This window comes from Elgaria multicarinata, chromosome 22 (assembly GCF_023053635.1).
Source record: "Elgaria multicarinata webbii isolate HBS135686 ecotype San Diego chromosome 22, rElgMul1.1.pri, whole genome shotgun sequence".
Classification (NCBI taxonomy): Eukaryota; Metazoa; Chordata; class Lepidosauria; order Squamata; family Anguidae; genus Elgaria; species Elgaria multicarinata.
In genome coordinates, this window is record NC_086192.1 from 1,069,626 (window position 1) to 1,097,390 (window position 27,765).

A 27,765-nucleotide genomic window follows, 5' to 3' on the forward strand; every position below is an offset into this window, starting at 1 on the left:
TATTGTTTAGAGTTGGTAGCTGCTTGTGCATCACTAAATCTGAGGCACTCTCAGAGGAGAGGAACAGAATTTAAAGAGGCTTGACTCAGGAAATTGGAGACTTTACAGAGTTTTAAGCACTTTGACTCAGGAAATCGGAAGGCTTGGTGAGTTTAAAGTGGTTTGACTGAGAAAATTGGAGGCATTCTAATCTACACTGCTGAGTGCTGCTAGCAGGCCATCCCCACCCAGCAGCTGACTCAGGCCCTGGAACCCTGCCCTAGAATGCTCAAAGGGAGATGCCCCATCGCGCCTTCTCCAGTTTACCTATCTATTATTTGGGGTGAGCAGCAGCACCGAGGTCATGCAAAGCCATCCCTGCTGATGCAAAGAGAAAGAGTTGCGGAGCAATCACCGTGGCCTCTCATGTTTCTGCCAAGAAATCTTTATCTCTCCCCTCGTGGTGCCTCCCACGCTGATCACACAAGGCTGGCTACCCTATCTCAAACCACACTGGCAGCCACATTCTTCCGTTGGAGCCATGGGTAGAAGATAGTCTGGTTGGGCAGCAACAGAGAGGGGGGGGGGAGGCCTGTGTCTTGCATTCTGCCGTCAAAGCTGGTCCTTACAGCTCAGGGCAAAATTTGACACAACACACGGCAGAGAAGGCTCTTCTGGGCTTGCTCTCCACCTGTTAGCTTTTCATTCAAAATCGGGCACGTCTGCTCCTCATGTCAAACCCCAGCTTTGTCCAGATGAAGGCAGGGATCCGCTTGGGACACACCCGTCCCCGTGCTGAAGATCTGCCCCATTACGCGCTGCTGTTGGAGATGCCGTCTCCCTTGACTTTGCAACGAGCCTCTCCTCCTCCGATGACTTAAAAGCCGTCTGGGCGATTTGAGAAACGGCAAGAGAGGCTTGCAGCAAAAAGTGGAGGTGCTTCCTCCTCTCTGCAGGGTTCTAGTGGAACGTGCCGTTAAACAAACAAACAAAAACCCGATCAGATAGCACATGATCGGACCATCCTCAGCCTAAATCCTTGGACAGACGCTCTCAGTCGGAGTCAGCAACAGTGCGCCAGACAGATAGAACGGCCTGATAGTATTTATTTAGTAGTAGTATTTATTTATTTTATTTATTTAGTAGTATTTATTTATTTTATTTTATTTATTGCATTTATATACCACCCCATAGCCGAAGCTCTCTGGGCGGTTTACAGCAGTTAAAAACAGTGAGCATTAAAAAGTATACAAAATTTTAAACTATCAAAAACATAAAAACAACAGTATAAAAACAACGGTATCCATTTTAAAAACAACAGTTCTGGGGTCCGTTAAAACAGAACAAAACTTAGCGCTGTGAAATGCTGTTGAATGCCTGGAAGAAGAGAAAAGTCTTGACCTGGCGCCGAAAAGATAACAGTGTTGGCGCCAGGCGAGCCTCACCAGGGAGATCATTCCATAATTGGGGGGCCACCACTGAAAAGGCCCTCTCCCTTGTTACAGGGAGGATCCATAGTTCAGTGTTTTGCAGGCAGAAGGTCTCTGAGCATCTCTGGGAAAACGCCTGCTTCAAACCCCCAGAGAGTCACTGATGCAAAGGCATTTCCTAATTTGGGGGGGGGGGTGTCCTACATGTTTTTTGGATTGCAGCTTCCGTTATCCCTGACTTTTGGCCCTTCAGTCTGGAGGATGATGAGAGCTATAGTCCAAAACGTCTGGAAGGCGGCAGGTTGGGGAAGGCTGGGGCCGAGAAGACGGGCAAAGGTTTTGATTCAGGATAAGGCCGTGACCTCTAGCGGCCCTTTGGGCAGGGACTGGAGCTCAGCAGGGGGAACATCTGCTTTGCATGGATCATGTCCCGGGTTCAATCCCTGGCATCTCGTAGGAACATCGGAAGCTGTTTATCCTGGGTCCGACTCTTGGTCCAGCTAGGCCAGTATTGTCAGCACTGACTGGAAGCTGTGGCTCTTGGGGGATTCAGGCAGGATTCCTTCCCAGCCCTGGCTGGAGATTGTGCCAGCTACCAAACCAGGGATCTTCTGCCTGCAAAGCACTGAGCTAGGACCCTCCCCACAATGGACGAGCGAAATCTTCTTTCGTATTTGGGCTTTTCCAGTTAAACGCACCACATCTGAGGCTTCGCTTCTTCCCTTACTGGGTTTCTTCAGAGGCCACGGACATAGCAACGGGGTGGTTGTCTGGCTGTGTAGTTGACTTGAAAGGCTGTGATCCTGCGCACGCTCATGGGAGTAACCCCCATTGGCCTCAGTGGGATTTTTTTCCTCAGCAGGCTTGGACACGAGAGCCCTGGTCATCAAGGACTGGATAGGAGGGTTTTGTTGGGCTGCAAGATGGCGATTGCTCAGTTGCGTTCCTTGTGTGCCTCTTTTGAGTGCGCGTGTCCATGGGGAAAATGGGGGGGGGGCTATTTGGACATATAATAACAACAACAGAGCCAGCGTGCTGCAGTGGTTAGGGTGTTGGACTGGGGAGATCTGGGTTCTAGTTCCCACGTGGCCATGAAACTCAGTGAGTGACTTTGGGCCAGTCCCTGACTCTCATTCAAACCTACCTCCCAGGGTTGTTGAGGATAAAATGGAGAAGAGGAGGAGGAGGAGGATCATTAAAAAGCCCTTGGCTTCCTTCCATGAGGAAAAAAGGAGGGATATAATAATAACTGTAGTAATAATAATAATAACAACAACAACAACAACAACAACAACAACAACAACAACAACAACAACAAGAACTATAATAATAACAATAACAACAATGGTTATGATTCCAAAATCCATATCGCGCAACATACAGCTTTGGGGATTTTCCGTATGGCCTGTGCCTCGGCCTTTGTTTTTTGGATGATCCAATCCAGATATTTTCCTGCTTGTCCACTGAAGTGGTGAGGTTCAGAGGGGGCGGCTGTGAAAGAACTGTGGTGCGGTGGAGGTGGCTCAGTGACCTGGTTTGCACATAATGCTTACCCACGGTTTATTTAATCTATGGGTTGTTGGAATCTTGATTGCCGTGATGTGTGAACCCAGCCAGGGTGACAAGCCATGGTTTATTAACCACAAACAACCCAGAAAGAGAACCCATCATTTGTTGTTGGGTTGTGAATTCTGAGTCTTTTAAATCATAGGTTGTCATTACATTGGGACTGAGAACCGTGAGTTCTCAGGTTGTTTTGCCAGGCTACAGAGATGGCAAGCAAGAGGAGTGAAAAAAAAGGATCTTCAGCTCTACATGCTTAGTAGAACAGCATCACAAAGGCACTTGGGATACAGGGAAGGAGTAGGCAAAGGAGGAGAGAACCAACAACTTGGGAATGGAGAAAACAAACCACAGTTTGTGTGATCATCTGCCAGACAAACCCTGGGTAGGGCAACAAACTATGGGTTAAATATATCATTGGTTAGCATTTTGTGTGAACCAGGTCAGTTCCTACAATATGACAAGCCAGAGCATGGGTTGAGTGCGGCTTGTTGTTGAATCGTGGGTTGCTGTGATGTGTGAACAAGCCATGCTAACAAACCATAGCTGGTTAACTGCAAACAACCCACAGTTTGTAATCCAACCACAAAACATGGATTCTTTTTGTGGCATGTTCATGATTAACCAACTATGGTTTGTTAGCACGGCCAGGTTCGCACAACACAACAAGCCGTGATCCAGCCACCAGCCACAGTTCAACAACAACCCATGCTCATCTCGGACTCAACCCAGACTCATTGCTTGAACCCAATAAAGCTTCTGTGAACCCATAACTCTCTTTCGTCTACCTGCTTCTTTCTTGTACAGAGAGGCATCAGAATGAATCAAAGAAAGGGAGGGAGGGGGGAGAGATGATTTACTGCTTTGGGGAAGGGGTGGAGAAGAAAGGAGAGGATCACAAAAGCCGGTGTCAAACGGGGATCACGCAGCTCCTTCAGGCGTGTAGCGCAGGGAATGAATTACGAATTGGGGATCATCCAAATCCGCCTCCCTCCAGTGAAAGCTGAGCTCAGCCTCCGGGGTGCAGGAGGCAGGTACAGTAGCAGCACCTGGCAGCCGGCTGCAAGTGGAGCACTCCAGCAGCCTCGCGCCAGCTCTGGCAATCGGAGTCGTGGGCAGGCAGAGTGGCCCTCTGAAAACCAGGAGGGGGAGGGCACAGCCAGGCCTCATTGTGACCCTGCTCTGCCTGCCAGCGGCTGTCAGTCACGCAAAGCTAATTGCCTGGCCGTGGCTGCTACTCCCGACTCAGCAGAGGTGACGGCCTTCTCGCCTTCCTCACCCCAAAAAAGATCTTAAAAATGAACTAGATAAATGATCCGATGGGAAACCGAGGAGGGTCACGCATCATTTGCAGAGCGCAACGGAGACGTGGGGGTTTGGAGGAGCCATTTCAGCTGCGCCTCAGAGACCATCGCTTCTCTAAACAAAGGTCCCATTGTTGGTCTCCTGAGCCCACCTCAGCCCTGACTGTCATCCTGGCCTCCGGTCCTCGTCACCGCAAACTCAATGAGCCTTGCCTTTTTCCTCTCCAGTGAAGTTACACCTCGACATCCGTGACAGCAAAACGACATACCAGGGCCAAATGGAAGGGGGCATCGTCTGGGGCTGGATGGGTCCCTTTGCAGTGAGCATCTCCGGTTCACCATCAGACCCCTGTCGAAAGTTTCTCTGATAGTAAATCCAGGAAACCTCTGAGCCTGGGTCAGTGGCAGATGGGCCCAGGGCCATTTCATAGACCCACATGTGAGGAGGGCGATAACTGAGGGTGCACAACTGTAGATCACCTTTGCGTCTTTAGAACAAAAACAGAATGCTGGCGTTTGGAATCCAGAAAGCAGCACTGTGGTGTGCAAACCTGCCTTTAGGGTGTCCGGCTTTCCGATTTGGTAGAAGACAGTCCTCTATTTGAACACAGTCCTCTCTTTGCTGGGTTCTCCGGTCCACGTCTGGGTTAAAGCTAAAGAGACACAAGGAGAAAGAGCAACAGTAGCCTTAACGTTCAACGTCTGCAGTTGGCACCGTGGACAGCAGGGTCCCTAAAGCAGGAGGCAACAGATAGCCACCATGGCTAGTAGCCACTGATAACCTTCTCCTCCACACATTTGTCTAATCTCCTTTTAATGCTGTTCATCTTGGCAGCCGTGGCTGGGTCTTGTGGCCGCAGGCTCCATAGTTTAGCTACATGCTGAGTAAAGAAGTCCTTTTGTATCTGTCCCAAATCTCCTGCCATTCACCCTCTTTGGGTCACCCCACTGGGTTCTAACATTGTGAGAGGGGGCGAAAAATGTCTCCCTGCCCCGCTGTGGGATTCAACCAGAGGCCTGCCATCTTTCTTTTTCCCAACGTTGGCCAAACAAGTGATTGTAAATTCCCTGTAAATCTTTCCTTTTTTTGAAACAGAAAAAGGGGGCCTTAGTGCTGGATTATTATTTTTTATCTCTACTTTGATACAATATGATTAAAAAACCCTCTCTCTCACACACACACTTCTTACCCACAGGAGTCATTTCCCACCTCTAGTGGCAAGCAGAGCCAAGTCCCCCCCACCCCCGGCACCTCCAGATCCCAAGAGGCACCTGCAAACATTTTCTGCTTGGAATGTGCTCCCCTCACACCTCCCCACCACCACCACAGAAAAAAACCTGGGGCCTTTACATTTTGTTTCCGCTCTTCAATACATTGCTAATCCCCCCTGGGCAGTGAACATTTCAGCAGAACTTACTCATCATAAAACATCAGTTTTCCCCCCACTTTGAACTACAAAAGAGATGTCAAGTGTTTTTTGGGGCAGGGGGTGATGGTGAAATATTTTATTTTTTACAGTGTTGCATCTTTGTTTAATCAAATGCTGATCTATGAGCCTGACACTTGCACTGATTAACTCTTTGGGTGCAAAGTTGGTGAGGACACGTAGTGGTGAGTTTACTTGAGTCACTGATCCAGCAAACAAGGAATGTGTTGTCTGGTGACAATGACACACTTCTGTGTCCTGTACACACATACACAGTTGTATCTCTTGCACACCCTAGAATCACAGAATCATAGAATAGCAGAGTTGGAAGGGGCCTACAAGGCCATCAAGTCCAACCCCCTGCTCAATGCAGGAATCCACCCTAAAGCATCCCTGACAGATGGTTGTCCAGCTGCCTCTTGAAGGCCTCTAGTGTGGGAGAGCCCACAACCTCCCTAGGTAACTGGTCCCATTGTCGTACTGCTCTAACAGCCAGGAAGTTTTTCCTGATGTCCAACTGGAATCTGGCTTCCTGTAACTTGAGCCCGGAAGCCTGCAGGCTTAGCCTTGAAGATAGCCATGGCATCCACCACCACCCCTCTCACTTGCCCAAATTTGGCATGGAGGGGTTTTCCACAGGGAATTTATATGATTTCTCCTGCCATCTTGCTGTTTACAGTGAAGGCGCTGTATAAATAGTGGCTAACCCACACCATTATCCATGCGACAAGAAAAGAAGGATGTTAGAACCTCACAAAGCATGAATGCTGGAGCTATGTGCTTATGGGAGACTCTCCTCGGACCCGCTGTAGGATCAACCACATTTGTAAGGCTCATCCACCCCTATTATTATTATTATTATTATTATTATTATTATTATTAGCCATCAGTGTACCTGATCCTTTAAACCATAAGCAGCCTCAACAAAGCCCAGATGTCAACAGAGAGGAAGTAAATTAAACCTAGGTGTTAAAAGAATAAATGGAGGTGTTACTTATTTGGGTTTGGGGTTTTTGAGAGGCTGAGTGGAGGGGTAGGTGGGCACTCCTTGGATCTGTTTCCTGGAATCATAGAATTGTAGGGGGGGCATCGCCAGCAACCATCGCTTCAAGGCCTCTTCGTTCATTGGTTCCGTGGTCAAACTGCTCTCACGGCCAAAATGTTTCTGCTAATGTTCAGCTGAAACCTTCCCTGGGTTCATCCATCAGACCCTGCGTCCACCCAGCCCAGTATTGTCCACACTGACTGGCAGCCACCATGGCTCCCCAGGGTTTCAGGCAGGATTCTTTTGCCTTTCAGGTAGGAGTAATCTCCTCCTGGAGAAGTTCCCCTGGGAGGAGACCTTCTTCTCCCAAAGCAAGGCCTCTACCACGTAGTGATGGCCCTCCCTTCCACCCTCTGCTGACATAAGCCCATTAGCACTGCTGCTGCCTTCTCTGTGTCCTCTTTTGTGCAGTATTTCCTTCATCCTCATTTTGCCTTGGTTTGCTAAGCTGATCTTATTGTGAGGATTTGGTGTTTGATATTAACTGGACGGCTACGTTTTACTCAGGGAAGAGCGTCTGGTAAAATGCGAGGAGTATTTGGGTTTGGTCCTCCTGTAGGTTGTCTCCGAAAGGGAAGGGAGGAAAGAAAGAGAGAGAAAGGTCTCTGAAAGCAAAGCGCTTGTAATCTGTATATTGACCAGGGAGGAGATGATAAGGGGAGGGAAAGCCAAGCAAGGCCAACAAGAGGGGAAGGTAGTTTTTCCTTCCAGGAGGGCCGTCTGCCACTCCTGCCACGTTGCCCCTGTGTGGATCGGCCACGGGTCCACATGTATGCAATGAGTTCCCCTGAATCCTAAGCTGGAAGTCTCTGGTGTGAGCCCTTAGAACCGCCTTAACCAACCTGTCCCCACTTCCAGATGTGTTGGAATACAACGCCTATCATCCCCCAGCCATCTGGTCCTTTGGCCGTGCTGGCTGGGGAAGATGGGGGTTTGTAGTCTAGCACATCTGGAGGCCTCCAGGTTGGGGAAGGCTTCCTTAGAAACTGGAGGGAGAAGACCCCGGCCTCCAGAAAATGAGGTAAGAGGAGCCTGTCCATTGAAATTGATCGGGCAAGCTAGTCACGGCGCTATGGTCCCATTGATTTCAATGAGGCTCACACGCGACTTGCTTTCTCTGGATCAGGGCCCAAAGGGATTCTGGGGCACCCTGTGAAACCCTGGAGTCATTCCCTGCAAGGGAGAGATCCCACCTGCCCCTGTTCAAAGTAGGCCTGCCTCGTTTTTGTCTTCCTACCCAGACCGCGTCGCTGTTGTTTTTGGATCTGTTGCAACAGGATTCCTGTTTCGGGTTGGTGATGGTGTCATTGCTCCAAGATCAAACCCAAATTACGTTTTCTTCCTCGGATCCTCTGGAAATGCAGAGCCACGAAGACTCAGGCTCCCCCATCCAGCAAGTAAGACATTTATTATAACTTTTTTACCTTTATATCCCATATTTTTTCCTCTTGCAAGGAACTCAAGGCTGCTTTCATGGTCCTCTCCCTATTTATCCAACAAAACAACCCTGCAAGGTAGGTGAGGCACAGAGTCACCCAGTGAACTTCACAGTTGGGTGGAGACTCAAACCCAGATCTCCTGAGTACCAGTCCAACACTCTAACCACTATACCACACTGCTATTTATCTCCTTTCTCCAGCCAGCACCGTCTGCAGGCAGACCAAAGGACATACAACCCCAAACAAGACACCGCTGGGCCCACAGCGACTGATTGGAACAGAATGTGGACTGATGGGATCTTTCCACACTAAATAAAACCCAACCCAACCCAGTTGGGCAATGCTGGTATTAGGAGCAGCCCAAATGCCACACAAGTGTGCCAGCTTTCGAGTTCTCCAGAACGTTTTGTCTGGCTGAGACCTGCCACACCTACCACTGACTCATTCTTTTGGTCACCAAATCTCCCTTTTGAGACCAGGTCTAAGATTTCAGACCACGTGGCTGCAACTTCAGGCCCAATTTGGGGACATTTCTATTTCTTCTTCCACCCCCTGTGTTTTATGCCTGACAAAGAGCTCTGGAGAACTCAGAAGCTTGCATACTTTGGCAGCATTTGGACTGGTCCTAATAAGAGCATTGCCAAACTATAAATACCACATTCCTTACTTCTTTGTATGAAGTACTTTCTTCAGTCTGCGCTGCAATTCTGCCTATCTGTGTCATTGAATGTAATCCTGACTCCTGGCTCTAGATAGCAGAGAGGGGAGGGCTCTCTCTCGTGCCCCCACACCCTCTCTTTCCATATTTTCAGTCTTGCATGAAAAGGCAGGTTAGAAATAAAATCATAGAATCATAGAATAGTAGAGTTGGAAGGGGCCTATACGGCCATCGAGTGAAATCTCATTGCTTAATTTCTAAACCTTAGCCATAAGAGGGTCACCAGGAGCTGCTCTGTACAAGGTCCGACCCGGGGCCCATTTACCCCAGTGACGGGCAGGGGCTCCCCAGGGGCTCAGTTGAGGAAGGGTCATTTGCGTCCCCCTGTTACCCGAAATCCCTTTTCAACAGGAAATGCCAGGGATTCAACCAGCAAACTTCTGCATGCCAGGCAGAAGGTCCCCTCTCCCCTCCAGGTTGTTTGGACTTCAACTCCCATCTTCCTCAGCTAGCCTGGCCAATGATCAGGGGCACTGGGAGTTGTCATCCAAAACATTCGGAGGATGCAATGTTGAGGAAAGCCATGCTAGGCACGAACTACGAGAGGTGTTCATCTGTATCAAAAACCGGCTTTCAAGACTCCTAGGAGAGATGCTTGGCCAAATTGAAATGCTCAGAGCAGACCCACACACACAAAAGGCTCAGAGCAGACCCACACACACACACAAAAGGGACCAGCTCCTGGAGACAACCTCCAACCCCGCCCCCCCAAAAAAAGACTTGACATGTATGGGTTGGCTTGCAGGAAAGTCCTGGTTTCTGCTGCCAGTCCTATGACAGAGAGAGCGGGACTGGAAGGACCAATTCCGAATCTTCCCAGAGCTCCAGCCCCTCTTCGCCCCCTCCGGATCAAATCTATGGGAGGTTTCCTGCTGGCCAAGGCCACCACGCCGAGAAGGACACCTACAAGATCCCTTCCGTGAGTGAGAAATTCCGGCAGTACAGCTACGAGGACGGCACTGCGGGGAGCTGCGGCAGATTCCTCAAGAACAGCGTCCGAACCCCCTTCCACCCTTACAAGAGGCAGTTCACGGAGGAGGCCTTCTCCGAAGCTCACCTGCAGGTGGATGGACACCCCTTCAAGGCGGCCAGCATGGGCGACTTCGTGGAGATGGCCAGGCCGACGGTGACCGGAGAGGCGGAGATGTACATCACCCACGTTCCGAACCACTCCTCTGAGCCCGCCTGGTGCAACAGCCTTCAATACAACGACCCGGGGCCAGAACATCATTCCCAAGCGATGGTGAGATTTTTCTTTTCTGTTCGAGACAGACCACAGGTGCCCGTTCAGCTCTTCTGACTGGCACGCCTTCCTGGGTCTTGAGGAAGAAGTCCCAGGAAGCAGACCTTCTCCCCCCTGACCTGACACATATCTACACTACTGCTTTAAAGCACTTTATAAAGCGCTTTAAAGCAATAGTGTCGATCGGACGTAAATCTTTCTAGCTGGAGGTGGTGGTGCATGAACAGGGGAACTCCTGCATGCAAAAACAGTGTGGCTCCCAAAGCTATTTCAAGGGGATTGTTCCAGAACACTATGTTCACACACACACCCATCGGGCTGTTCTTCCAGTTTAATTTTCTGTCCTTCTTTCTGTAGGCCAGCGGACGAAAAAGAGAAGGGGGGACGGGACCGGGTGTGCTAAACACATTAATTAAGACATTTTGAACCACTTGCTGCCTTAATTAGAGGTCTAACAGTAAGAGCCTGCTCTGGATTGGCAAGCCCGCCTTAAGAGCACTCCTGTTCTGCATGGAGTGAAAGGGAAGAAAAGGAGCATCTACATAAACGTTTCATTGTCCTGCCAATTCTGGCTTCAAATGAGGAGGAACCGGTTCACTCTGGTGAGCGCCAGAGAGCCAAGATGCAAGGTCTCTCCCCAGGCAAGAGAAAGTGGCAAACGATGAGCAGCGGTGTTGCTTGGCCTTGGCCTGCAAGGCCTGTGCCACAGATCTGTTTCCCAGAGTCCCAGATCTATATTTCACAGCCCCGGTTCTCTTCCCCAGAGCCTTGAGTGCCTCTCGGGAGCAATGAAATGTGTGTTTGTTTTTCTCAGCTTCATGGCCATGCAGGGGGCAATTTTCAGGAGGGATCGGAGCCAAAGAGGGAAGAGTTAACTCTCCCCTTCACTCATGTGGACTAGATGACCCTTGTGGTCCTTTCCAGCTCCACAATTCTATGATTCTGTGAATCCCACAAAAAAAGATCTTCCCCTGCACGGCAATTACGATTAAGAAAAGACGTTTCCTATTGGTTTGGAATGATCTGCGTAAGGCTGCAAAATGTCTCCCTGCCCCAACTACAACTCCCACCATCCCCTAGACAGCATGGCCGGCGGGGAATGATGGGAGCAGCAGCTCATTTGAAGGCTGGCACACATGGATTTGGAAGAATAAGCCAAAGGCTCATGACTTTTGGGGTGGGGGGGAATGACACATTCCTATGTTGGCCTGGCCCCCTAACGCCCTTCTCCTCTCCTCCCTCAGGACACAGATGCCAAATTAAAGACCCCTCCACTGGAGGAGCAGCCGAGCCTGTATTGCTACCAGCCACAAGTGCCGCAAATGTACTGCCCTTCGCACCCCTTCCATCAGGTAAGGGCGGCTTCCGTCCAGTCGCCATGTCGTGAACAGGATGACCCATTCCCAGTCGTCCTTGGCCCTGATGATCTATCCAAGTAAGGCCGCACCAAGGGTAGGCATGGCCGACGGCCCCACCCCAGCAGGAGCACAGGAGCGAGAGCCCCCTGGACCTGCCCCTCCTCTTCCCCGTGGCAATCTGCTTGTTCACCTCTCGCTCTGGACCAGACAACGGTGGTGGTGAGAAGGAGGAGCAGGAGGTGCTGCAGCCCCTTTGCTTCCTGGCTCTCTGCCTGCTGCGTAGGAAGCAGGAACAAGGATGAGAGAGAGGAGGAGCAAGAGCAGCTGGGAACGTAGACTCACGGGAGGTCCTCTTACGGATCAGTAATGGGGGTTAAAGAACAGAAAGCAGAGAGTAGGAATAAAGGGTTGATTCTCCCGATGGAGGGAAGTAAATTAGGGGGGCGCAAAGGGATCGGTATATTGGGACCAATTCTTTTCAACTTGTTCAAAAATGATCTGGAATTGGGGGTGAGCAGGGAAGTGGCCAAGTTTGCAGACGACACCAAATTATTTAAGGTTGTTAAAACACAAAGAGATTGAGAAGAGCTCCAAAGGGATCTCTCCAAGCTGGGAGAGCGGCGTCCAAATGGCAGATGCGGTTCAATGTAAGCAAGTGTGAGGTGATGCACGTTGGGGCAAAAAAAACCAACTTCAAGTATAACCAAATGGGATCTGAGCTGGCGGTGCCCTTGGGGTTGTGGCGGACAGCTCCGTGAAAATGTCCACCCAGTGTGCGGCCGCTGTAAAGAAGGCAGACTCCATGTTAGGCATTATAAGAAAAGGAATTGAGAATAAAACAGCCAGTACCGTACTGCCCTTATGCAAATCTATGGTGCAACCACACTTAGAATACTGTGTACAGTTCTGGTCACCACACCTAAAAAAGGATATTATAGAGCTGGAAAAAGTGCAGAAAGTGCAGAAAAAGGCAACTAAAATGATTAAGAGGCTGCAGCATCTCCCCTACGAGGGAAGGTGACATCAACTGGGATTGCTTAGCTTGGAGAAAAGGAGGCTGAGGGGAGACAGGATAGCAGTGGACAAAATGATGCCTGGTGGGGAGACATTTTTCTCCCTCTCTCAAAATACTAAAACCCAAAGGGCTCATGATCCATGAAGCTGATTGGTGGGAGATCCAGGACAAATAAAAGGAAGGACTTCTTCACACGGCGCAGAGTTAAATTATGGAACTTACTGCCACAAGCTGTTGCACTGGCCACCATGTGAACAGAGTGCTGGACTAGATGGACCCTAGGTCTGATCCAGCCTCAGGGCACTTCTGATGTTCTTATGTTCTTAAGGAGGGGTGCCATGGAAGGTCACTCCTCCAAGGGCCCTCCAACACCTGGCCCCGGTACTGTATGAACAGCCCCCCCCCCGCTCTCTCTCTCTCTCTCTCTCTCTCTCTCTCTCTCTCTCCCCGCGGTCACCAGCGCTGGGCCCCCAGAGATGCTGGCCGGACAGCCGAGTAGTAGCAAAGCACCTTTGCTGTTTTGGTTTCGCTGCTGTCATCTTTGGAGCACAAACCTATTTTAGACTGAGGACCAAATTCTTAGGGGGGATGAGGAGCACATTCCTGGGGTGTGTGGGGATGAAGGCAAACGGGGGTGGGCCCAAAATACCAGAAAGCCCCTCCCCAAAAAATGCCAACATATTTTAGCTTAAAGCTCTTATCGCCAGCCACTAAGCCTTAGGAATAAACCTTTTTAGAATGGGGGGGGGGGCAGCCAGGAAACCACCAAACGACTGGTGTGGGGGAAAGGGTGGGTGGGTGGTCTTTTGGGGGTACCCAGAGGGGTCAGATTGGGACCCCACAGTCCTGCTGTTCAATACCCCTGTTGTATGGACAAGACGCTTCCTCTACCCCTGGGGAAGTTGTAGAGGCTCCGTCCTTCGGGATTCGAGCTCCGATTCGAGTTGTGCTTTCTTCTTTCATGACATCCCCCTTCGGGATCTTTCTGGGGCGAAAAGCAAGCAAAGCTCTCGAGCCAATTGATAAGCAGAGCTAATCGCCGTCACCAGACCGGCCTCTCCTCCAAGATGAGATAATCTCACTCTTTCTGAAAGCATCAGTGAAGAGAATGTCTATTGCGACATCCGAGGGTGATGAAATCCTGTCTTAATTAGGCCCTGGGTGAAACAGGCCCATCCCGCAGTTGGCAGCAGGGCTGGTCCCGGGCTTGGTAACGTTGGCCCTCCGCCAAGGCTTGCCTGACCCCAGCAGCCAGGGGCCCACTGCCAACTCCAGGGACCTTTCATCGAAGGGTGCCTGCCTGCCTGCCTGCCTGCCTGCCTGCCTGCCTGCCTGCCTGCCTGCCTGCTGCCCCTCACGCTAACGCTGCTTGCTCAGCTGCAGTGTGGATCAGGCCAAGAGGGAGGGAGTGCACAGATGAGCAGCAGTGACAGATAGGAGAGGAGTCTCCCCCACCGCCGCATTTAGCTTGACTAAGACAGCCCGAACCCTTAAAATACGATAATGTGGTAAAACACGACATTAAAAAACAATAACCTCAAGTTGAAAACAGAATCAAAAACAAGTAAAAACTAGGGTAAAAAGCAGCAGCGGCACAAAGACGCAAACACGCAGGACTGCTGTTTTTGGAACCGACGGACCCAAAGCTGGTGCCGAAAGGACCACAACGGAGGCTCTAGGCAGCCTTCACCCCCACCTTCCCACCGTTCTTCATTTTGTAGAGGGGTTGCTTCCAGAAGGAGGGCGCCCAGCCGTTCCATCTTTTTGTTCCTTGACGGATCATCTGTGGTAAGGAGGCTGAAGAGGCAGTGAGGAAAACAGGGGGGTTGAAGTGAAAGGTGACAAGAGCCCCGTCTGCAAACAGGGCATCATAAAAGCCTCGGCTGGAAGCTGCCTGAATCTCTGGCCGTTTCCACACCGGCCTTTTCCCCCCAGGATCATCCTGGGGATCCCGGGAGCAGGCAGGGACGATCCCTCCATTTTCCTGGGATAACCCTTAGGTGTAGAAAGGGCTTCTGTGGCTTCTCTCCCTTCGGTCCCCTTTTTAATTTTAAGGCACTTGTACAGATGCCTCCTACTGGACCAGATCAAGAGGCCACTCCAGGGTTTCGGAGGGGGGGGGGAGGAGAGAGAGCATTTCCTAGCCCTGCCTGGAGATGAAGGGGACTGTTTGCTGGTGGAGCAGGGCTTCTATCCCTGAGCCATGGCCTGTCGCCTGAAAATTAAGGTCATGCTCCAGTCCTTGTGATTCTAAAGGTCCAATTCAAATAGGAACCTACAAATCTGCTTTGGGCCAAGGCATGCCATCCGTCCATCTCTCTTGCAAGTCCAGCTGTCAGTTTTGTCTACCCAGGCTAATGGTGGAGCTCAGGTGTTGCAGACAGGGGTTCCCCCCACACACACACACAGCCCTACCTGGAGGTATCCGAGATGGTTTGCCTGCCAAGCAAAGCAATTTGCACGGAAAGCAGCTCCACCACCCGGCTGCGGCCCTCCCCTGATGCTGCAGCATCTTTAGCCTGCCTTCCTGGGGGAAATACCCCACGTCCTTGGCAGTGTGGGTCACCCTTCTTCCAAGCTGCCCAGTAGGGAAAAGCCGCCCAGACTCCTTAGAATGCCTGTAGTTCAGCTTCGCCAACCTGCTGCCCTCCAGATGTTTTGGACACAAATGCTTATCAGCCCCAGCCGCTGGTCAGGGATGCTGGGAGTTGTAATCCAAAATATCTGGGGGGGCACCAAGTTGGGGCCATCTCTCAGGCATCTTCTGTTCTGCAGGGTCCCCTCCCTTTTCGTTCTGTCCCCAATGGGCAAAATACAGAAGGCGGTTTGGGCTGGCTTTGCTCTTCGCCGGGGCCAGGGGAGAAGGTCTCTCATGGACCTGAGCGCATTGAGTCAGCGGCGTTTGCCGTCCCACCTGCCTCAGAACAATGGCACCCTTGTGCCAGCCTGGCCTCGTAAATTCTTCGAAAGCCGCCTCCCCGCCGGGACCATTCCCCGTCCTCCTCACCGCCCTTCGACAGGAGAAGAGGAGCACTGAAACCAATAAAACAGAAATAGCCTCTAAAACGCCCTGCATTTGCCCCTGATGATTACACCTCCGCCAGCTCCTTCCTCGACTTCCAAGGAGACACTGAAACCAATAAAACCCAAAATTACAACGCCAGCACCTATTAGCCCGGCCTGGTAACCAGTGGGGAACTGGGCTGGGCCAGGTGGGTGCAACCCCGGAGCCTTCCTGGAAGGCACGTCACTGCCCTGTGGGGGAGAAGTCATCAAAGTCGGACACAGAGTTTGACCCCAAAGGTGCGCGCACACACACGCACCCCATGCTGGCTCCCGTCACCAGCTGGTCTGCAGGATGTGCTCTTGCTGGTGGCTCTTCTCAGGGCATCACGGATGGATAGTGCAGGCCTCAGGGTTGGGCTCACAGACCAGAAAAAGAAGGGCCCAGCCACCATGGGAACAACCATAACTTTGGCCTACCTAGACCTACAGTCCTTTCTTCATAGTGTCCAACCAGGGTGTGGAGCTAAGAGTGCTGGACTCAGGGGACCCGGCTTCCAGTCCTTACTCGGGCCATGTATCTCACTGTGTGGGTGACTTCGGGCCAGTCAATGGCTCCCAGCCTGGCCTACCTCACAGGGTTGTTGTGAGGATGAACTTAAGAACATAAGAGCCCTGCTCGATCAGACCAAGGGTCCATCTAGCCCAGCACTCTGTTCCCACAATGGCCAACCAGCTGTTGACCAGGGACCCACAAAGCAGGACATGGTGCAACAGCAACCTCCCGCCCATGTTCCCCAGTAACTAGTGCACACAGGCTTACTACCTTTAAATACTGGAGGAAACACACAACCACCAGGGCTAGTAGCCATTGATCGCCTTCTCCTCCTCCAGGAATTTATCCAACCCCCTTTTCAAGCCATCCAAATGGGTGGCCGTCAAAACATCTTGTGGTAGCGAATTCCATAGTTTAACTCTGCGCTGTGTGAAGAGGTCCTTCCTTTTCTCTGTCCTGAATCTCCCACCAATCAGAGGTGGAGGACTGTGAGGTCTGCCTTGAGATCCATGCAAGAGGAGAAAAAGAGGGATATAAAATGTAATAACTAATAAACGAATAAACAAACAAACCAGATTCCCTCATGCGAAATCCACAAGTCGGACATGAGCATGGAAGCACCCTCAGAGTTGTGTCCCCCAACAACTGGTCTACACAGGCATCCTGTCTTTGATGTTCGACCAAGCACACGGCCGTCAGAATCAGTAGCCACCGAACAACAGGGCTCAACTCTGCTCTCTGGGCCCGCAGGGAGACCTTGCACTGCAGCTACACCAGCTTTTATACGTTTTATACATCAGCTTTTAAAAATGCACTCAGATTTCCACTGTTAGGGCACATGGATGGACAGGGAGTGCTGGGACATTGTCCTGCCTAAACATGCACATGATTGCATTCGGATCCTGTCCTTCCTCTACTCTAAACCGTGGTCTCCTCTCTTCTCTCGTTGTGTTGTTAGTATCCTGCAGGAAGCAGCTATCCTGTCACTTATATTTCTGCATCCCACTACCCCTATCAAAGAATCGCTCCCCAAAGTAGCCAGGAACACCAGCAGCTGCTTTTTCCGAAACCTATCTACTCATACAGGTAACCCCTCTGCATTGTTTAAATTATTTTTACTCTAAAAAATATAAACGTGTTTTTTTTTTAAAAAAAAATCAAAATCCCCCCCCCCCCCCCCGGTACAAGATTCTTGCTTCCAGGTGGGAGAAACCTTCATGCCAAATCAGACATTTGGCAAATGGACAGTGCCTCCCCCGAGGGAGTTTTGGAGGACAGAGAGAAGAGTGAGGGCCTTCTCGGGGGTGGCCCCCAATTCTGAAATGCTCTACCCACTGCCCTCCTTCCAACTGGTGCCAATATTGTGGTCTTTTGGCACCAGGTTTAGACTTTCTCCTACTCCCCAGCATTTGACAGCATATGATAAAAAATCATTTTAACTGAGATTTTATTGCTGATCTTGCAAAACTGTTTTTATGCAATTTTGTGTAGCAGAATACTTTTACTACAAATCGACACATTTTTGTGTGAACGTTTCTGAACATGTGCATTATTTGGCAGGGGAGGGACTTCTTTTGATGGAAGAACACCGTTGCAAATTTTGGAGAAGTGGAAATTTTGAAGGAGAACTGAGTTTTGGTTCGCCTTGTGGCTTGAAAGTGCAAAATTGAAATGCAAATCAAACTCCGTTCATTAATTCCATTTATTACATTTCTATGCCATCCAGTGGCTGAAGCTCTCTGGGCAGTTTACAGAGATTTAAAACCATTAAAATACATTATGCATAGTATTAAAAACATATTTGCATACAAACATATTAACAGATAGCACAGACAGAGACACACCTATATCTAAACAATTTTAAACAATCAATAAGAAAAGTCCAGGACTGGACTATAAACTCATCATACGCTACAATACTTCTCCTCCATGCCTTTAACTGGCAATACTATGTATTAAACCTGTCCTGCTAGGGAGGTCAGGACCTTCGCCCTGAAATCCTAGGTTTTGGGGAAGGTAACTACTGTTTGTGTGTGTCGCCTCTCAGACGTTTCGCTAACATCCCGTCACAGAAGCTGTGAAGTAGGCAAAGGTGGGAAGAAAACCAGCACTTTAATGACATCCCTTTTGCATTTTCTGCTTCTCTCAGCATCCTCATCTTTATGGCGCTCAAGAACAGCAAAACTGGAAGCCTTCCTGTCAGTGAGATCTACAATTTCATGACTGAACACTTCCCATACTTCAAGGTGAGGCTCCCGTAATGCATAGCGGCACGTTACTCTCCTACTTATATGATGTCGGTTTCACAGATGTGGAACATGTTGCAATGTGCCAATTTCGTTAAATCCTTTCCTTTCCGTCTGGGATTTCGCTGATTGTCGGGAGTCGTTTGTCCCGCCGTTCACTCGTTGACAGAATCAGATTTTTTCTCAATTTCCCAAATTTGAGTCCGCATTGAAAAGAGCAGACTTGTGCAAATCCTCCCCCGAATTCACATTTTCATACTTTAGCCAAGGTATGCAGCTTTAAAAATATCTGCATATTTTTAATACAATTAATTCTGTGTAAATTTCCCAGAAAGTAAAAAAAAAAAAAAAAAATCTGCAAGAACGCAGAATCTATGTGACTATTAAGTCAAAATTAGCCATTTCGGTGAAGTCTGCTTGCTTTATGTTTATTTATTGATTACCATGGATGGACACTGCAAAGATTCTTCTGCTTAGTTCTACTCTGACATTTGATCCCACTCACAGGACTAAAAACTTGCATCTGGGACACCAAATTCAGTACTCAGATCCAAATCTCATGCCTGCACAGCTGTTGAACCTACAAAACCCTGCCGGTAACATTCCCAATAATTTTAAAGAAAGATCCATTTGTCTGCTGATTTATTCTAATTAATAAATAAATTTGGGGCCTTCTGCATGCAGAACGTAAGAAGACCCACGCTGGAACAGACCAGAGGTCAATCTAGTCCAGCATTTCTTTCACACAGTGGCCAACCAGCTGCCCACAGGAGAGTCACAAGCAGGACACAAGTACAACAACACCCTCCCACCCATGTTCCCCATCAACAACTGGTTTACATAGGCTTACTGCCTCTGATCCTGGAGGCAGCATAGAGCCATCAGGACTAGTAGCCATTGACAGCCTTCTCCTCTTCCAGGAATTTATCCAGCCCCCTTTTAAAGCCATCCAAATGGGTGGCCATCACTACTTCTTGTGGTAGCGAATTCCATAGTTTAACCATGCACTGTGTGAAGTCCTTCCTTCTCTTCCATGGAGCGTCAGCCTTGCTCCTAAAAATAAAATAAGATTCCAGTCCTCATGGTTCTGAATAAAGGGGCTGATTTAAATAGCAATGTAGGAAGCTTCCTTTATAGCCATTCAGGGCAATCTTTCATCTAGATCAGAATTAACAGGTGACGACTCTCTCTGGTCTCTGACCTAGATCTTTCCCACCTCTACCTGGAGGTGCCGGGGATCGAACTGGGGCGGGGGGGACTCCTGCATGCAGAGCAGGGCCCCCACCATTGAGTCATGGTCCTTCCCTGTTTATGTACAAAACATCCTGCCAGAAAAGGTCCATCCACCATCTTCCACAACGCCTCTGAGACATTTGGTGGAGCATCTCCCGGTGGGTTGACTGACTGCTGCTCCTTCTTTCTGTGCCTTTGCAACACAGCCGGGCAACATCCTTTTATTACAAAATGAGTGCCCTTCTGGCTGGCTGGACCCCCGGCCTGCTCTTCCTCTGTCTTTTCCACCAAAGCCTGTGCCAAGCGAGGGCTTGCAAAATCGGAGAGTTCAGAAGCAGGCACTACAAGGAGCTTCCAGAGCACAGAGCAGAAGGGGTGGAGGAGCAATTAATTGGGATGGGGGGGAAACCCAACAATAGCAACACATACGGCGCAAGCTCTGTGCATGCTGGGAAAACATGGGGATGACACAAGCCTGGTCCAATTAACTTCTGCTCTCTGTCCCAGCCCTTGCAACGTCGATGATGCAACCCTCTCCTTTCTAGTTGAAACATAACAACCCGACTCCTACGTCCATGGAGGGGAGGGGGGCGGAATTGTGCAGAGCGAAGACGGATTCCTCCTTTGAAGTACCTCTCCCTGCACTTTAGGGGTAGATTTAACAGGGCAGAGTTTTGCAAGATGCCATAACTTTCTAAAGATCAAGCGGTTGTCGCCTAGCACAGGGGAGCGAATGTGGCAGAGGATGAATGTTGGTTATGGATTGGCTTGTCAGAGCGTCTTCTCATTTCTCCAGCCGTCAGGTTGAGTTCCTTTCCAGGGGGCTCCATTGAAAGGGCTTCTCTTGGGGATGCTGGGCTTTTTTGAGAGCCAATGGGGGGCCACAGAAGGACCACCGGGTGCTGAGTTCATCGTTAAGTTAAGCACCATCATGCATATTGCTTTGCCATTTATTTACAATCTTAGAATCGTAGAGTTGGAAGGGGCCTCTAAGGCCATTGAGTCCAACCCCCTGCTCAGTGCAGGAATCCACCTTAAAGCATCCCTGACAGATGGTTGTCCAGCTGCCTCTTGAAAGCCTCTCATGTGGGAGAGCCCATGACCTCCCTAGGTCATGGCTTCCATTGTCATACTGCTCTAACAGGACATTTTTCCTGATGTTTTATCATACTGCTCTAACCGTCAGGAAGTTTTTCCTGATGTCCAGGAAAAACTGGCTTCCTGTCACTTGAGCCCCTTATTCCGTGACCTGCACTCTGGGATGATCGAGAAGAGATCCTGGCCCTCCTCTGTGTGACACGCTTTCAAGTATTGGAAGATTTATTTGTATTGTTTGATTGAAAGCAATTTTACCCACCCTCCTGGCGTGGCTGATGGAGAGCCCATAAAAACCCAGCAGCCCCTGCCCACAGGCCTACAGACTAAAAAGACGTGACCAAAAGGTAAAAAGAGCGGAATGGGGGGAGCAAGCGGCCCTTGAAACGGTGGCTTGTGGACTTGCTCCCCTCCTCATCTCCTTGAAGAGCAGGAAAGGCCTCGAGGCCTTTGCAAGGTGGGGGCCAGGGGTGCACTTTATGACTTTCAGGGACGGACACCGCCTGTGTTTCAGGAGGAGGACTGAGCACCTCTCTGGCTGAAGCCCCTGTGCTCTCCCACCAGCGTTGGTCTCCTCTGTTGGGGAGAGACAAACGGGACCGAGTCCCCTTCCTCTGAGAGCTCATCCCTAGAGAGAGCCCTGCAGCTGCGGGATTCTTCCCTGATTCCTGAAACTACAGCATGCGCCCCCCACCCCACCCCACCCCCACTCACGGCTCTGGGAATCTCTGAAGGGCACCTGCCGCTCCTGCCTTTGGAGCAGAAACACTCACTTATCCTCGCTGGGTAGGAACCAGGCAGACAGGAGCGGGCCTTTATAGGGCTGGAAATAAAACTGAAGGTTTTATTCTGGGCCTGATGCATGTTTTCCAGTTTATATTGGGAGACAGAATTTGAAAACCTTCTCTGCAAGTGGATTAAGTGGCGCGGGGTGTGGGGGTGGGGAGGTTGTGATCCTCTGTACTAGGGTTTCCTTAGATACCCCCTCCCCCGCCTCCCTTCCCGCAAACCCTGATTGTGGCGTCTGGGCTTTTGTATACTTCCTCACCCCACCCCACTCTCAAAGGCTGAAATGCTCTTCTCAAGGTCTAATGACTGCTGGGGCTTTTATTTTTGTGCACTTTAGCTCCGCCCTCTTTTGCCTGTAGCTCCGCCCTGGAATGCCCCCCCCCCTTCCCGGGAGCTTCTTAGAAACAGAATCCATCCCTCAGACTGAAAGAGTCCACCACCCCTGCTATATACCAACCTCCGCCAATCTCAAGCCCTCCAGATGTGGCGGACCATGCCAGCTGGAAATGATGGGTGTTGTAGTCTGACACATCCAGCGGTCCCCAGGTTTGGGAAGGCAGCCCTATGGATGCGAACCTAACACAGGTTTAGGAACGCTCCAGTCGTAGCTGGATTTTGCTCCGAACGCGGATCCAAGCAGCGAGTGTCAATTCACGGCGAAACCGTTGGCTTAGAGTAGACCCATCGAAATCAATGGGAATTAAGTTAGCCGTGACTAATCGATTTCAGTGGGTCGACTCAAGGTAGGGCTGTGCCCGGATCCATCCCCTCCTCTGCATCTCCTGCAAAGCGAGGCCCGGGGACGCAGAGAGAGCAAGCTACAGAACCGGAAAAGGTTCAAGAAAAAACCGGAGAGAGCCAAAATTAATTAGAAATGTAATTAGATGTTCAGCAAAACAACAACCCCCCCCCAAAAAAAAAACACAGCCGTGGTCACAGAAATGCAAACATAAGCGCGATTCCTGGACGTCGGGGAGATTGCGATCTGTTAACGCCTCCCGTGCGAGACATGAACCCCAGGCGTCAAGTCGCCCCGGCCAGGGCGGCGTTCTTCCAAAACCTCAACCAGGGCGGGCAAAGTTTGTTTTCCACTTGAAGGAGAATGAGCTGTTCTCCAGGTTTGCTGTAAACAGCAGGGCAAAAGAACGGCGTTTCAAGCCCAAAAAGATTTGGGTTGTCCATCAGGAAGAATGAGAAAACCGCCGGAGCTTAGTGGTAGAGCCTTGGCTTTGCATGGGCTGTACCACTCCCAGGGTCTCCAGATAGGGCTCTTAAAACCCCTCCCTGAATGGCTGGTGAGCCATTGCAGACGAAAGCCCCCTGGATGGAACAGCTCTGACTCCATATAAGTCAGCTTCTGACATTCCTGTTTATTCAAGGACTGGAGACTTACTTTGATTTTGTTTCTGGTTTTGGAGAAGGGCCGTATACTCAATTCCAGAGCCCTTGCATTGCATGCAGAAAGTCCCAGATGTACCGGGTTTAATACATTTATTCCATCTGTGTTTCGCGGATTGTTGGGCTTCTTTCACTCTGTCGGCCGCTCATTGATGGATCCGGCTCTCCCCCCCCACCCCTTTTCCAAAACAGTCCGCTCCAATTTATGGAACTTTCTCTGGCACGTAACATTTTGAGTATATTTTCCCCTGTACAATCAATGCTCAGATTTCACAAAACAAAGCTGGTTACACGGCAGAGGCTGAAGACAGAGCAGAGATGTACAAAACGTTGTGTGTGTGTGTGTGTGTGTGTGTGTGTTTATTTTTAAATGGCATCTATTTTAGCATATTTTCCAGCAGCTTTTGTGTTTTTGTACGTATCTGTTAGCATACAGTTATGGAAAGTTTTTAAAAAAGAAAAGAAGTGGCCTGTGGAATCCTTGCATCTGGGAAAAGGACAGTCCGCTGATCCGCCTGTGGGTCGAAATCACAAAACTCTGAATTCCTTTGAATCTGTTGGGAATTTTCCGACATCCCTAATGCAGCGTGGATCAAACGCAAACTCCAGGCAGCTAACAGGGTTGGCACTTTCCAAAGGAGAGATTCCAGGGAGGCAGTTGCACAAACCATTTATTCAGTGTGTGCCTGTGTGCGCGCCTGCATGCCTATACTTCCCAGGCAGGGAGACACAATTGCAGAACCCGCTGTGTGGAAAGCCTGAGCGTCTGCATGATTTCCCGGTGCAACGTGATGACTTATTAGGGTTCTGTTTTATTGGCATTAATTTGGATTTTATCTGGTCAAGTTGTTGCTGCGTTTTGTTTATCATTGTCGCTTATTTGGGTCTGTGTTGTTTTTAGCTGTCCTGGAAGGTGCTGTGCTAAAAATATTCTTGAAGAAGGGGATATCAAATAGCCAAATAAATTGCAGTTGCGCTGCCGCCTTGGAGGGGTGTTGAAATAGATTACCTCTTGAGGGCCCTTCTAACTCTAGGACTCAAGAGCAATGATTTTACGGAGGGAGAAGAGCATGAAGGGGGAAAGTTAATCCCCTCCTTCTTCCCGTCTTTGCTTCCGGTTGTAAAAGTGTAAAGATGACAAACGAGTGTAGCTCGTAAACTTGCAACGTGTTGAAAATTCTGGGCTGGTTTCTTCGGTAGACTTGCGTGTCCATTTTTCCTTCTTAATTGAGCATGTGATGAGTTATATAGCCCAACTTTGCCTTAGGGGAGGGAGGGACATTTTGTTTATCTCATTAACCAGAGAGAACATGAATAAAATATTTTTTTAAAGGAGAGGGTTCTTTTATAGGAGTAATTAACAGGCATTGTTCCAACACAAAACAGCATTTCTGATTTTGACTTCAACGTTTCCAAGAAGATTCGGTCGCCAAACTGCTCCTATCCACCCAAGGAGAGCCAGGGGGGCGGAGTGGTGCAGAGCTTGGCACTGGGACTATGGCGATCTGGACCTAGCCCCCACTCGGCCTTGAAACTCACTGGGTGACTTAGGCCAAGGAAGACTGGAAATCCATCAGGCCCGTGGATGCTGGCTTCATTGCTCAGCCTGCTCATGGAGTCACCCCGTGATGCAGAATTACCTCCCCAATAAACCCAGTCCTGGAATGTCATGTTTCCACAAATGGTCTTCATCTCATGCCTTGTAACTGGGTGACTTTCCGTCCGGGAATTCCATGTTCCACAATTACGACTGATACACACACTGCATACCCCATCCTAATGAATAGCAACAACAACAACGTAAGCAAGCCCTACTTACTCTTCTGTATCACCTCATGAATCAGGATGAGAGAGGCCCATTCACAGAAAATTAATTGATTACACATTTGTTCCAAAGCGCTTCAATAAGACACAAAGATCAGCCGATGTTTTGCTCATCCTCTGTGCTATTTGGATAACCTAAAACACCCAAAGTCATGGCAGGTTTCTCTTCTCCCTGCTGAGATATCAAGCTTATGCCCTACAACATAAGGCTTAGTTAACTGGAACAGTCTTTAATATTTGCCAAGGTGCACGCACTTTTAAATTGTAGGAATAAATTTTGTATTGGAACAGTCTTTAATATTTGCCAAGGTGCACGCGCTTTTAAATTACTTATCTACTTCATGAAAATTAATGAATGGTCGGCATAAATGGATTCTTCGTGCCCTAAAAGGCTTTTCTTGCAACTTTGGAAGGGTAAATGCTCAACTCCTATAATGCAATGGATTGAGGAACTTACAGTGCTTTCAACCTTTGAGCAGGTGGATACTTCAAGTGGATACATATTTGGATACCTGTTCCATTTTTGTTGAAATCAATGCATACTTGCTAGAAAGTTGTATTTTCAGATATATGGATTTCATATGTATTCATTGATATGGATATCTACAAATCTATATGTATATAATTTCTCTCTCTCTCTCTTTCCCTCTTCTCTTTCTTTTTTTTTTTTAAAAAAAGGCTGAAATTTTACAATAGAAAAAATGAATTTGAAAGAAGTAAAGAGCCCTTCTTCTCCCAATTCACACCTGTTTGTATTTGTCATTCTTGTTTGTTTTTCTAGACCGCTCCGGATGGCTGGAAGAATTCCGTCCGCCACAACTTGTCGCTCAACAAATGCTTCGAGAAAGTTGAAAACAAGTCCGGCAGCTCGTCCAGGAAAGGCTGCCTGTGGGCCCTGAACCCTGCCAAAATTGACAAGATGCAGGAAGAGCTGCAGAAATGGAAGAGGAAAGACCCGATTGCCGTCCGGAAAAGTATGGCAAAGCCAGGTGGGCGAGCTCTTGCGTCCCTTCGGAATCTGCAAAAGGGGGGGTTTCCCACCTGGTTGCTGATTGGGCCACTTCCATGGACCAGTCAGGGCAGAGGCAGCAATCCAAGGAGGCAACCTATAGGGATGTCAGGGTGGGGCCAGGCGGAGGTAGGTGGAGCAATGGGTGAAGAATGCGAATTGAGCAACAGTTGGAAGCCATCAAATTCCCCAAGTTCCTGAAAGTCATCCAACTGTTGGCCCGAGGGTTGATGTGATCCAGAAAGGCTAATGCACAGCCAATCAGGGAGCCAGTCAGGGGGCCAAACAGTAAAGGTGGGCCATGTGCAGCCAAGCTGGTTTGACCGGAGAATCTGCTCTATGATGCCAGATCTGGAGGACTTTCACTGTAGCACTCGGCAGGCCCCACAAATGGTCAGACATGGTTCCCTGAGTATCTGGTTAATTCTCTGGTTGAACATGGAAGCAGTGCCTCTGAAGACCAGTTGCTTGGGAGCATGAGTGGGAAGGTGGCCTTGCACTCCTGCCCTGCTTGTGGGCTTCTGAGAGATACCCAGTTGGCTTTTGGGTCTTCTCAGGTCCATCAAAGACATTGTTTGTCTTTTGCTCTGACTTTGGCTTGTTTCTTCTCACTTGTTTAGAAGAACTGGACACGCTGATAGGTGAGAAGGCAGAGAAGTCGAGGCCCTCCATGATGGCCTGCAACCCAACGGCGGTGGCGAGCCCGCTGGGGACACGAGGACTGCCCCTGCAGCATCACCCTCTGTGTGAGCCGCCCGCCTCATCCTGCCAGGCCCTTGCAGCCCAGCATGCTGGGGGGGGGACGGGGGGGGACAGATGTCCTGTTATGGAGCTCTGATCTCGCCCACCTTTGCCCACTGGCTGCCGGACATCCCTCACCACCTTCTCCCTTCTACAGATGCACAGAATGGACCACGCGGCCAAGAGTCCCCGCTGCCCGCTCAGACCCCTCCGGGACGCGGGATGAAGATGCTGCCAACACCCCGCACTGTGCAGGATGTGCTCATGCCCGAAGGCGACCTCAGCAATGACGTGGACGCTCTGAACCCGTCCCTCACTGATTTTGATCTGCAAGGTACGCTGTTCCCCATTGGGGAGGAAGACCTGGCTGAACCCATCAAAGGATTCAATAGGAAGGCAGGCCAGCTCGGTGGTTAGAGACCCCACTTTGCATGGAAAAGGGCCCATCTTTTCCAAGCCCCTCCCCACCTTCTGGTTAAACTTAGTTAAACTTTATTACATTTATAGCCTGCCCTTTTCCCTCCAAGGAATTCAAGGCATCGTACATAATCCTCCTCTCCATTTTATCCTCACAACAACCACCCTGTGAAGTAGGTTGGGCTGAGAGTCTGCGACTGGCCCAAAGTTGCCCAGGAAACTTCATGGGTGAGTGGGGACTCGAACCCAGGACTTCTGAGTCCCAGACCCACACTCTCACCACTGCACCACACTGACTCACACCCAAGCTTCCACGAACTGCTGCTACCAGCCTCCCCAGGGGCCAACACCACTCTGGGCAATGAAGGCAGGGGGAGCGCCCCTGGGGCCTTACTCATCTCGTTCCCACAGCTCTTCCTCCGGCACAGAAGGCAAGGTGGACAGCGTGTGTTTGGGCAACTGGAGAGGGGAGCCACGGCTTGGGGGAGGGAGACAGCTGTGGGCCCGAGCATCCGAGTTTTGAATGCTCAGGAGGGGAGGTGTAGGGGACGTGAGGCTTCCCGAGTATGAATCTGGCCCAAATTTCAACAAACCTTCCCAATACCCCTACAAGACACGATACCGGTCTCCCCTCGTGGTGCCCAAACTCACACTGGTCAAGGACCGTAAGGCGCTTCTAGTCCCCATTTGGCCAGGAGCTCATGCGGCAGCCAAGGCCCAGATCCAGCAAAGTGGTCAGACACCTGCTAACAGCCCAGACACCTGCAGGGGCTCACTGGCCAGAGCCCCCTGGACCTGGATCCTCCTCTTCACCAATGCAACCTGCTTGTTCACCTGCCTCTTGCTCCAGCCCAGGCAACAGCACTGGTGAGAAGGAGGCGCAGGAGACGCCCACGGCCTCCTCGTTCCCTGGCTCTCTGCCCACCAAGCAAG

General features: G+C 50.0%; 1 protein-coding gene across 2 annotated transcripts in view; it reads left to right on the top strand.

Annotated features, from left to right (window-relative positions):
- Positions 1-27,765, top strand: part of FOXN1 (forkhead box N1) — a 43,782-nt gene that overhangs the window by 15,545 nt on the left and 472 nt on the right. For both annotated transcript variants that reach the window (XM_063146634.1, XM_063146633.1), the window contains exons 2-9: positions 8,026-8,145; positions 9,651-10,148; positions 11,393-11,500; positions 17,039-17,166; positions 18,230-18,326; positions 25,447-25,654; positions 26,295-26,420; positions 26,573-26,749. In XM_063146634.1, coding sequence (XP_063002704.1) covers positions 8,047-8,145; positions 9,651-10,148; positions 11,393-11,500; positions 17,039-17,166; positions 18,230-18,326; positions 25,447-25,654; positions 26,295-26,420; positions 26,573-26,749 — 1,441 coding nt within the window. In that variant the 5' untranslated portion in view covers positions 8,026-8,046. The remainder of the gene's footprint in view (positions 1-8,025; positions 8,146-9,650; positions 10,149-11,392; positions 11,501-17,038; positions 17,167-18,229; positions 18,327-25,446; positions 25,655-26,294; positions 26,421-26,572; positions 26,750-27,765) is intronic.